This window comes from Poecilia reticulata, linkage group LG17, assembly GCF_000633615.1.
Source record: "Poecilia reticulata strain Guanapo linkage group LG17, Guppy_female_1.0+MT, whole genome shotgun sequence".
NCBI lineage: Eukaryota > Metazoa > Chordata > Actinopteri > Cyprinodontiformes > Poeciliidae > Poecilia > Poecilia reticulata.
In genome coordinates, this window is record NC_024347.1 from 4,892,037 (window position 1) to 4,904,450 (window position 12,414).

The following is a 12,414-nucleotide window of genomic DNA, read 5'->3' on the forward strand; positions in this document are numbered from 1 at the left end:
AATACAACTTGGTCGATTTAGGCCTTTGAGTTTTATATAAAGTACAATTTTTGCAAAGTGCTCATCCTTTAAAAAAATATATATATTTTGGGCCACACCCCAAAATTTGTGGATCTGAGCGACTGCCCTATGTAAGGCTAGGTTTCAGCAACAAAACATTAATATTATTGATATCAAGGGTGCCTTAAAACCTCTAATACCAAGTATTTTTTGTCCAGTTTCTAATACAAACATCTCGATACACCTGACTAAAAAATCTAACTCGGAAGTAACTCTTCAGCAAGTTATAGGAGCTTCTTTTAAGTAAATAATTCCTTAGAATTGATGAAAACTTTCTAATTCCACTGGCAGATAATTTCATTTACAACGAGGGAAAAATGACTTGTTATTARTGAAATAATCTGACAGTGGAACTATTACTTTTTCATCAGTACTAAGGAATTATTGACTTAAAGCAAGCTGCTATATCTTTCTGAACTTGTAAGTTAGTYGTGCCTCAACTCAAGAGGCAAACTAATTAGCAACATTTCAGCCAAGAAAATTTGATAATGGCCAAAATCCAAATCGGCAGGTCAAGGTTTTTAGAGACTGGTAATCGGCAGTCAGCCAAAACACTGCATTTGCTGCACCCCTAGTAAAAGCCCCTTATGCATTGTGTTATCTTTTCTGTATAGTACGTAGGCATTTGACATTTGAYTGTCGTTAATCTAGATCAGAAACCCACAGTTCCTCAGAGCTCTCGCTTCAGAAGCAGGTGATGAACAAACTTCTTTGATGTCACTTTGAAATACATTTGCAAAAGTTGACGCCTGATGATGATGATGATGATGATGATGATGATTTATTCTAGTACATTCTGACCTAGAATAATCCCTGACAGAAACCTCAACCTTCCGCTGTGCCTGGTTAGAGCACACACTGTGGGACCTGAAGTAGCTGCACTAGTGGCTCTGGGTGACGCAGATCACTAATAGACATTTCAGTCACATCACCCAGAAACGGCTACCTGCATATCATAACTCAGATCTATGTATGAGCTTTAGATCTATTAGGAGAGTTAAACCACTACCATTTTGACAACAGTAGAGTGGAAACCTCCTTTAACAGCTGCTTTCTTAATATATTGAAACATTCTTGTGATTATCTCTTTTGTTTGAACATGGTTTAAAATAAGATGTTGCACTTATTTTAATTTTTGGCGTGCAGATGAAGACCCAGGTGCTTTTTCATCCTCCCTAAACTTTTCCAGCAAAATTGAATTGCTCAAAAATGTAATTAGTTCTGTCAAATGGCTTATCTTTCTTATCTTTGCTTTATGGCAGCTACAGCTGAGCCTTGGGGCTCCAAAAACATCGTTTCTGTCCAGTCAGATGTGGAAAATGCTCCACAGAGCTTCTGTTTGGCTTATCTGAGTTAACTCTGTGCCCACACGAACTCTCTGGGAGGTAAAAGTGATTTCTTTCACCACAACACAAATCTAAATAAACATCAGCAAATAAATTAACACATATTAAAAAAACGAGTGTTCAATTTAAAAAAAATTTTATGCTCACAGACATCACATGGAGAAAATTGTTTTGCCTTCTTGTGCCAGGGCAGCTTTGCTCTACAAAAGGAAATCTGGAGATGGTTTCCTGATTGCTTGGCTGACTTTATTAAATCAGGGTTGCATCTTCCATCACTGTAGACAGAGTGCATTAATAAAATATGAGCCTGTGTTTGTATGACCTTCAAAATTTTGCATTTTGTGTGTGTGTGTGTGTGTGTGTGTGTGTGTGTGTGTGTGTGTGTGTGTGTGTGTGTGTACAGTAGGAGCGTGTGCTAGTTTCACTTCGTTTTCCATTGTGTTTTAGTTTATTTTCTTGTTTTTGTAGGGAATAACCTAAGGTGTGTGTGTGTGTGTGTGTGTGCATGTGCGTGTGTGTGTGTGGTCTGTGTGGATATTGAAGAACAAATTGTTCGGTTTTTGTTGCATCTCCTGATAGCGAAGCAGCAACACTTTGCTTCCAGTCTCAATGGCGGTTTTGATGAAGTCAGATTTATTTGTGTAGCACATTTCAGCAACAAGGCCGTTCAAAGTGTTGCACAGCAAAAAAAAAAAAACGTAACAGTAACTAATTGAGAAACGAGCAGTTACATTACATTTAGTCAAAATTATCAAACACACATCAAATATATCATTATTGTCCCAGAAATTACGAATGAAAGGCAACTCTATGCAGGTGGGGTTTTAGCCCTGATTTAAGGGAACTCAGTGTTTTGGCATCTTTGCACTTTTCTGGAAGTTTGTTCTAGATTATTGGTGCATAGAAACTGAATGCTGCTTCTCCATTTAGCTCAGAGATGAGGCACAAATCCATGTAAAGCAAACATGGAAAGATACTTGGAACAGTAAACATGAACTTCTTCAACCTACCTGAGTCAGGTAGAGAGGTCATTAGGAATTGGATTCAAGTGTGATGACCTGGGGAYACATTTAAAAGTTGCTCTGAAGAGTTGGAGGTAGACACCTCTGCTTCAATTTTCTGTAACTTGTCTCATCCTTCCTTTCACTTTTGCAGCATGAGCGAACTGCAGACACGTTTCGACATAATATGGRAAACACTTCCCTTTTAAATAGCTTCTCTTACCTCAGTGCTTCCTCTGACACAAAGCTGAGCAAKCTGCAAGTTTTATTGATCCAGTAGCAGTGTTCACACCAAAGAATGTTAAATTAAGTTCTCAGTTGCTCTTATTCTCTAAAGCTGCGCAACATTTGTAGTCGTCGTATTCAGATCCTGCTCAAATTGTTCGACTCCGCAATGTAGTTGACAGCATGAGTTATTCTAATGTAGTTGACAACATGAGTTATTGTAATAACTCATGTTCTCACTCTGTACGACCCGATACTCAGATGTGACTTGACCGCTCACACTGTACACGTGTTCATGAAACAAGGTGGCGTTGAATCCGGAACCATGAAGAAGCCGACCTCCTTCGTCATCTGGGTAGAACGTTAATAAAATGTGAATAAATCGAGCTCCTCTGCCTTCTCCCAGTGCTCCCAATTCTATCTAGAAATAACCAATCAGAATTTGTTTGGCCTCCGTGTGGCGCTGCTCATCCCTCCTTCTCCTCCGCCTGTTTTTTTTTCTGTCACGCTGCAGCTTTGTACTGATAGCAGAGCCTGTTGTGAATGCTAAGGCTAGTCAGCATGGTCCACTGATGACAGCGGAAACAGGGTTTTCCTGTAACAGTTAGATGTTTCTCAACCATTAGCACATTTTGCAGCATGCACCCAAGGTTGATTGATAGCAATAAGACCCTCCTCCTGACTCTGATAGGTTGTTTTTGGTCTTGAGCTGTGCATCTCTTCAGACGGCAGTAGTAGCTCGGGTGGAAGTGGAGGAAATTGATCTTTTCACAGATTACCTGTCTCGTACAACATAGTGACAGTTTTAACAAATATGAAAAAAAAAAAAAAAAAAAAAAAACATATTTTGTACAAAAGTAACATACTGGAGCTTTAATGTGCTATTTAGCAGATACCTGGTATTTATCTTCACTGTATTTATTTCTGGTGGCTGGCTTGTCTTTTCTGTTTTCTTGTCAGGATGTTTACAATAGATCGGTCTGGTTCTGCTCAGTTTTCAGGCTTTTCAAGACACTTTTTGGGATGAGGGCTCTGGACATGCAGTGTATAAACAATGGCAACTTGTCAAATTAAAACTGTGCTGTGGCTTATGTCACGACCAGAATCCTGAGGTGTTTGGTAGGACAATAGGAAAGTGAAAATTAAACTTTTGGTGACTAGGCTGGATTATAATGTAGCAAACATAGCGGTTAGCAATTTCTCATACGAAACCATTGCTTCTTACTCTAATTAAGCTAAATTGAGTCCATACCTGCTTATCTTTGCAGGGTAACTTTCTCCACGGGCCATTGAGTGAGATGCACATTAGTGATTACTTCTAAAATAAATCATATTCCATATTTTGAGCSTACTTTAAACTATTATTCCCCTGCAAACCTCCATGGTTTTAAAACCTCAAATGAAAGTAAGTAGAGACGGTGAACAGGCTGACTAATCTGCAGCTGGGTTTTAATACAGAGTAGTAAGGGACAGTCGGTCAGATAAACAGAGCGACTCCCTTTCCACTCCCAGTGTTCCAGCTCAGCTCAGCCTGCGAGCGTCTGCCAAGCCGACGTTATCCTGGTGCGTCGCTCGTTACGGGACAGAAAAGGGAAGAAGGAGTCTGAGTCCGTCAGCAGACACAGGATTGCTGCGTTCTGTCGCTGGATGAGAAGGGAAGACGTGGAGGTGAAGGAAAATGTGGCGGAGATCCCCCAGGTGCAGAGCTCGGTACTTTGACTTCAGTGAGGAGGTGGTCAGCAGAGCGCACCTTGTTGCTCCCAGGTGACCTTTAAACTACCTTCCCTATACGAAGCCTATTGTTCTTGTTCTGTTTTTTTTTTTTTTTCATCTGAATAATCGGTGTGGACGATATAAAATTTATTGTTTCTTGTGAATGTTTAGGTAGTACATGGCTAGATTACAAAAATGTGATCTATGCTATTATGTGTTGCTAAGTGAAGATAGTAAATTTTTCATCTCTTGAAATCTCAGACTTTCGTAATATTTGCAGTTAATCCCAGATTTACCAAAATTTGAAAATATGGCGTTTTCCTGCTTGTCTCAGATTAAGAGATTAGATTTGTGTGGGATAAGCATGGTGGCAATGTTGCTGAAAGCGAGGGGATTTAATGATGCACAGGACAACATGGATACACTGTTGGTCTTGTATGCGTTTAATCAGATTTTGCACATTTCTCATTAATCCGTGCTTCGCTGGCAGAGGTGTGGAACTTTTCATCCCAATGGCGGAGCTAACCCCAGATGTAGCGCTTATTACAGCGGTGCCTGTAAATTCAAGGTAAATGTTGACATATTGCTGCATATGGACGGATTTTGTCAAATTGTTTTGACAGAAAGTACATACTAAACATCCAGAGTTTCTTCTGTTACATTTTTTTTCATGGTTTGTTGCATCTGTTGGCTCCTCTTAGTGCTGAGGCTCTGACCTTTCAGTTCAAACTTCTGCCCTCATCATCTGGTTACATAATATCTGGTCCTCTCCTCCTGCCTCAACTCTCTGGTGATGAATAGATTATCTGTCTGTGCTTCTGCAGTGGCTCACTGGGTCATTCAGCTGTTATGAAAAGGCAACTGCAGAGTTATTTTACTGCAGTTTCTACCTACAAGCATTTTGATTGCGACTTTTTAGGTTCCGGACATGAAGAAGTGAATATCCATCCATCCATCCATTTTCTTACATCCTTATCCCTCAGTGGGGTCGGGAGGGTTGCTGGTGCCTATCTCCAGCTAGCGTACCGGGCGAGAGGCGGGGTACACTCTGGACAGGTCGCCAGTCTGTCGCAGGGCAACACAGAGACACACAGGACAAACAACCATGCACACACACACACACTCACACCTAGGGACAATTTGGAGAGGCCAATTAACCTGACAGTCATGTTTTTGGACTGTGGGAGGAAACCGGAGTACCCGGAGAAAACCCACCATGCACAGGGAGAACATGCAAACTCCATGCAGAAAGACCCGGGGCCGGGAATCGAACCCAGAACCTTCTTGCTGCAAGGCAACAGCTCTACCAACTGCACCATTGTGCAGCCCAAGAAGTGAATATTCTTGCCTAATTTTTTTTTTTTTTTTTTTTTACGGAACAGCTCAGAGACTTTCAGATTGAATAGCGTGTTGGTGAACAAAAATGTTCAATCCTTGCCACAGATTCACAAAAGGAGTGAGATCTGGACTTGGCTAACACATAAATTTGCTTTGTCCAAAAATTCTCCTGTAACTCTGGCTGTATGTTGATGGTTGGAAGGTGAACCTACACCCAATTTCAAAACTTTAGCAGGTAGTATTTAACAGGTTTTCTTCCAGGAAACCTGGACCAACTAGCCTTTGGCTARGCTAACTTGTCAAAGGCTAGCAGGTGAAAKGTTAGCTGGTGTAAGCCAACCTTTGACCAGCTAACCTTAGCCAAAGGCTGGTCTAAAGCTAGCTGTGAACAAAGCCAGTTCAAATTGTTTTTTTTGTTTTTTTTAAGGATTTGTATTCAAAATCATTGTTCAAAATCAGTTCTTTTTTGTTTGTTTTTTTGTTTCTTCTTTCAGCTTTGAGGTTGAAAATGGCCCGTCGCTGTGCTGCAGTCCATCAGACCCGCAGGCCTCTCCGGGCTCAGGATTGGTCCTGCACCCTAACCTAGCAGGTCACGGCCAGCGCAGAGAGTCCTTCCTGTACCGCTCTGACAGCGACTACGAGCTGTCACCAAAGTCCTTGTCGCGAAATTCATCCATTGTGGGAGAACTGTGCGTTGTGGATATATATGGCAGCAGATTCTCTAATCAACCGTTACTTGTTTAAGATATGACCTCAAGTTGTCACATTTCTTTTCAGGCACAGCGAGGACCTGATTGTAACTCCATTTGCCCAGGTAACAGCTGATCCGTCAGGAAATCTCTGGCAAAAAAACAACCATTAATAACAATTCAGTGACATATTTAAAGCAAACTTGTCTGAAGCTTTTTAGATGCAAGGGCTTATTGTTGCAGATGGCAACCTAACTTCCTTAAGATGAAATTTTCTGCCCCCTGATGGATCTGAATTAGCATAACAAGGCAGATGGACAAAAAAATMTTTTCTTTCTTCACCCTGTGCAACTCACATCAAATATTCAGTCTAAATTTCTTAAAGTTAAAATTGTTTTATGTGTGTGGGGGTCTGCATGTATTCCATAAGATTGTATTGAAAGACAATGTTTAATACAGTTAAATTTTTTAAAATAAGACCAGACAAACTTTCTTGACTATTCTAAACTCTGCTTGCATTCCTTACATTCTTACTATGTAATTTACCTTTCCGGAATAAATTAAGTTTGTTTATTTGCTTGTTTTTTATAGATTTGGTGGTGTCTACCTCTTTGTATAAATATTTGTTTTCCTGTTTTTAGGTCCTGGCAAGCCTACGGACTGTTAGGAACAATTTCACCACCTTGACAAATATACAATGTGTGTCTAATAAGTAAGTATATTTATTTTGTTGTTTGTTTTATGTTCTAAACCAAATGGCTYACTGCAAAAACACAAAATATCTTACAAATTATTTTTGGTCTAGTTTCTAGTGSAAGTATCTTAGTGCACTTGAAATAAGACAAAAMTAATTTGCAAGTAACCTTTCAGCAAAATACAGGAGCTTCTTTCAAGTCACTAATGCCTTAATATTGATGGAAAAGTACTAGTTATAATTTGCCAATGGAACAAGATATTTTTCCTATGTGATAAGGAGAAATGTTTTGTTCCACTGACARATTATTTCACTTATAACTCATACATTTTCATCAATACTAAGGAATTATTGACTTAAAACAAGCTCAAATTACTTACTGAAAAGTTACCTGCAAATTATTTTTGACTTTTTTTAAATACAYTAGAAATTAGACCAAAAATCCTTGGTAAATACTTGGTCTGTTTGGATGTAATTGAAAGCTATTTAAAATACTTATTTTTCTATTTTCTGTAGAAAATGAGCTGAAAAACATAGCTGTTAAAAATGCTTCACGTTTACCTGAAATAACTTGGCATGCCAATTTGTTTCCCCAGGGGGCGCCAAAGCACCATAAACATTAATGCTGAAGTTAGGTTACAAATTGATTTGTTAAATCCTGCATATTTTCAGTGATGTGCAGAAATGAAATCCCTACAAACCACAGGGAGCTTTTATTTCTTTTTTTTTGTGACCCATTTTACTTCTTGATGGCTCGATCTGATCTGTCATTTGTGTATGAGCAGTTGCATCAGCTTGGCCAGAGGTGCACAGTGGATCAATGCAACCTCAGAAAGAAGGGTCACTGTAGGCCTGTGACGGGTTCGGAGAATCAAGGGGGCAGCTGTTTAGCCTTTTCTGCTTTGACGACAAACATGGTCGCTGAAAGCAAGACAGCACGAAGAGGAAGAGAGAGAGCAACACTTTCTTTTACATGATTTGTTACACATCRAGTTTTACATACTCATGTTTGTTGAACATCAAGTAGGCAAATGTTTTTTTTGATATGACCGGACAAAACTGCAGAGTCATGAAGAGGAAAAACAGGAACAGGCACACAACTGTCCTTCACGAATATGAAAATGTCTAAATGTATATGAAAATATTCATATACATTTATATTCATATRCGGGGGATTAAGCAGATTGCAGGTCAAGATCACAAATCTTTGTATTCAAAAAAGCTATTTTCGGATGTCTTCCAGTGTAACCTGGACCGAACAAGCAGCACCGTGTTCTCTCTTATGTGTAAACATAATGCAACCCGTTTTCCCTGCTGCAACGTTTAGAAAATTARGGTGGATGACTACAACCACCTGGGTGATTGATGACTTTAGATGCAATTTATTCAGTTCATAATAGACGACATTACACATTATTTGAGTTTATGAGAACAAGATGAGATTTCAACAAGTTAAAAAAAAACAAAAAGAAAACGCCTTAGCATTCAGGAATTACCGTGAAGGTTTCCCAAATCAAAAAAAAAAATAATTCTCAGTCATTGTAGAATGACTTAGTCCACTTTATTCAGTCTTGATTTTGAGTTTTCTCATTCTGAAGTGGTCTTGATTGTAGAAAACATTGTCCATGACCCTTTTTTGTGTTTTCACAAATAGAATAAATCTCAAATTGAATTTTTAAAATCCTCTTTTCAGCACAATCCAGTTCAGGTTTGAGCAGCCCAAATATTTTTATTTAGAGACAATCAACCCAGTTGAGATTCACCAGAAAATAGTGAATGGTGACGCTTACAGGCTGTTGTCAACTGAGTGTCAGCCACCCGGACCAGCAGTTTGACTCCGTAACAAGCAACCAGGTAGCTGAAACAAGAGCCTCAAACATAGTGTCATTCTTAAAACACTTACCCTCATATTCCAGGGTTTTTAACTAGACACAGTCATGCTGACAGCAACAGGTTCACACCTCATWGCAGCAACTTGTGACATGAAATCTTGCTAAACCTCAACTGACTACCCAACATTTAGCACCGCTGGAGCAACCAGGCCCAGCAACTGCTGTTTGTTGTTTCACCTTTGTAGAAATAGCAGCCATGTCATGTAGATACACTCCAGTGACTCTGCAGTCATGGAGAGTGTCAGTGGTGGACGTATAGAACTTATTTGTGTAAAGAGGTGGAAGATATGAAGACTTTAAGTTTCTGATTGTTTATCTTGGCAGAATTTTGGACTTAAATTGAGACACACTGACATCCAACTAGTGCTAATCAGTGTGTTTTATTCTGACAGTGCTGTGATGGTATCAATATACACGAATAATCAAAGGTGGGTAGAGTATCCAAAGGTTGTACTCAAGTAGAAGCTGCAAAGTTTTACTCAAGAAAAATGTAAACATCCAAGAAATTACTCAAGAAAAAAAAAATATTATAATAAAAACCATTCAAGTACCGAGTAACTGATTACCGGTAGGTCTTCTGATTTAATATTTTAAAATTACATTATCAGGCAGACACAAATGTAAAGTTGTGTGCATATATACCAATACATAACATGATTACAGAACCACAGATTTAGGCATAAGAAACACTTTTCTAAATCTTTCTTTTCTTTTTTTAACCCCCCTCAAAAAACAACCTATAGACGTAATATAGGCGGTAATGACAGCATACTGTATGTTAGAATAGGGGTAAAGTACTTTTAGTGCCTTTTAGCACTAGAATAACAAAACTAGTGCCCTCCTGACCCCACCAAGGGACAAGGGTGTTAGAGGGAGGACGGACGGACGGACGGACAAGAAGTCTCATTTAACTTACTGCAAACTGTGTGTTTTAGCATCTCACTCAGTTTTWGTTTTTTCTTCATTCAGTGAAATTAGTCACAGTGGGAAGAGTATCCAGCAAGTTTACTCAAGAGTAGCTATTCTTTATATATAAAAAAAATATTACTCAAGCAATAGAAATTATTATAAAAAGAAGTAAATGTAGCTACTTGCTATCTATCTCTGCAGATAATGTAGCCAAGTTCATTCCTCAGTGATGGGTGCCTGACCCATATGGTTGATCCTATGAAGTTGGCTAGAATGCCTATACACTGTGATATATTTTCTGTAAATATCAATAACTACAGCTTATATGTTACTAAAACCAAGTCTATGTTTCTGAGAAAGTTAAAATYCATCACAAGACTAATAAAAAACGTAGAATATGGAAATGTAGGCCTACTACGGAGGTGTTATGGGAGCTCTGGTAGCTTTCATCTCATCCTTCAGCTCATCCACATTGCTGACACTCATGTCCTTCAGCTTCCTCTTGAAAATGCTCCAATAGGTTCTCTATGAAAATAAGGCTAAATATGTGTGGATCCACACATTTCAGAGCTAMAAAATATCTTGATAAACATTTTCCATTTAACTTGTAACATCACAGAATCCTTGCCACCTGGTGAAATGGTTGGAACTGGGAAAAAAAGGAAATATGATTAAAAAGGCAATATGATTRTGGTTATTATGGTTCTAGTGTGAACTGCCTGATGTATTATGATATGCTAAAGCTCAAGAATTTTTTTTTACTTTTTGTATTTTTCTTTATTTATACCCAGAACTTCATGTAGTGTCTGGTGGAACATCAGTTCAAAGAAAGAACTCCAGTTTTTGTTTTATTGTATTGAAAAATGGCATTAACATTCATACAAAAATTTATCTGGCTCATTAATCAGCAAAAAATTACTTTAAAAGGAACATATTATGTCAAATTCACTTTTTGTATGTTTTTATACTTCCATTTGGGTCTTAACTGCTTCTAAAAACATCCCACTCTCTTTAAGAAAACCACAAAGTCGGTTTTTGGCAATAAGTTCATATCTTTTGGCATCTGGAAAATGAGCTGTTTCAAAAACCTTCAGAATGTAACGCCACAAATCTACAAGAACTGCTTCTCACCTAACAACCCCAGCAAAGTCCAGCCCGTCATCTAGCAACCCAAGTGGAGCTCCAGTGCATTTGGTCAGCTTTTTTTACCACTGTATGCGCTGTACAATGGCTTCTGGAAAAGACCAGTGTTTTGTGGTTGACTTACCATCTAGAAATCACTTGCTCCATTTTTGCTAGTTGTGCAGGAGGTTCCACTTCTGCTTTTCAAATATGTATGGTTGTATAATTGTGCATCTGTTTGAGTGCAAGCGTTGAGTTGGGGGTCGTGGCCAGCAGCAGCTTATTTGGATTGAAAGTGACAACAGCTCATTGTGAAAAGAGTTCAAAATAGGCTGAACTCTTAGCCTATTTTGAGGTTCATTCTCTGAGAATGGTTTTGTGCAAAAAATATAACGAACATGTTTTGTATAGGTCATAGATGTATTGTAACCTGTTCAAGGAAGCATAATAGTTCGCCTGTAAACCTAAATCTGGGTTAGTTTTCTTCTGGGTTAGTTTTGTTGCAKGGGGAGTTTTTGGTGTAACTGAAGTACAACATGCTATTGCATCGGCCATTTGTATTGAGCCATTCTTGATTACCTGTGAGTTTTAAATTTTAAAAAAATGTCTCTTACTAAATATTTCATAGGATTCTTATCTATTTTCTTGTTTACAGAAGGTCTCCTGCTACAAATCAGCCTTCGGTCACCAAAGTCTGTCTCTCAGGTAAAATGCACTTTCTGTCACAAAAAAAATGCTGTCTCAGTGAATTTGCATACTTGATTATACCTGCATTAATATGTCACTTCTTGCTTAAAAAATTTAACAAGCCCAAGAACAAAGTAATGTAACCTCATTGTGCTCAAAAATATGCTCTCAATGTTATAAACTCTTAACTGTTTAAAGAGCTTGACGTTCCACATTTATGTATTTAAAACCTTTTTTATTTGAAACTCTGAGTCTTTTGTTGGCCATCCTTTTACACCGCAGGGAGAGAGCCGAGTTCCCAGCTTGTGATTTGCCTGGGAAATATCTCTGTCATAAAATGAGGTGTTGTCTACACACGCATGAATCTAGTCCTACTAGTTCTAACAGCTTCCAAGTTGGGTTCAGCTGCATCTGATGAACTTCACACTGTTAATTTCTGGCTCATCATCCAGTTCAAACAAACCGCAACAAACAACCTCAAAAGATTTTGAAAAACAGAAATTGGTGCACGAGTTTGAATTGGTGCAATTTCACTTATCCACCGAGGTTCATTTCATACAACCACAGTAATATCTGGGTATATGTGCAGAGGAAAAAACAACAACACTCTTTTGTAGGTAAAATGCTGGCCAAATATTTTTTTTCTGCTCTTGAGATAATGTGTMGCTTTCTTGAATTACAGTCAAGTAAAGTTAGTACGTTTATCTGAGGTTGAAAATGTTTCCATGGCAAACCTCA

The 12,414-nt window shown here is 38.6% G+C and overlaps 1 protein-coding gene across 4 annotated transcripts in view; it reads left to right on the top strand.

Moving 5' to 3' along the window:
* The window catches only part of LOC103479018 (cAMP-specific 3',5'-cyclic phosphodiesterase 4B-like), a 70,704-nt gene that overhangs the window by 26,745 nt on the left and 31,545 nt on the right, over window positions 1–12,414 (top strand). For 2 of the 4 annotated variants that reach the window (XM_008433214.2, XM_008433215.2), the window contains 4 exons: window positions 6,178–6,372; window positions 6,461–6,497; window positions 7,014–7,084; window positions 11,645–11,694. In XM_008433214.2, coding sequence (XP_008431436.1) covers window positions 6,178–6,372; window positions 6,461–6,497; window positions 7,014–7,084; window positions 11,645–11,694 — 353 coding nt within the window. Of the gene's footprint in view, window positions 1–4,165; window positions 4,397–4,835; window positions 4,914–6,177; window positions 6,373–6,460; window positions 6,498–7,013; window positions 7,085–11,644; window positions 11,695–12,414 lie in introns of those variants that run through there. The other 2 variants (XM_008433217.2, XM_008433218.2) reach the window with 2 other exon arrangements.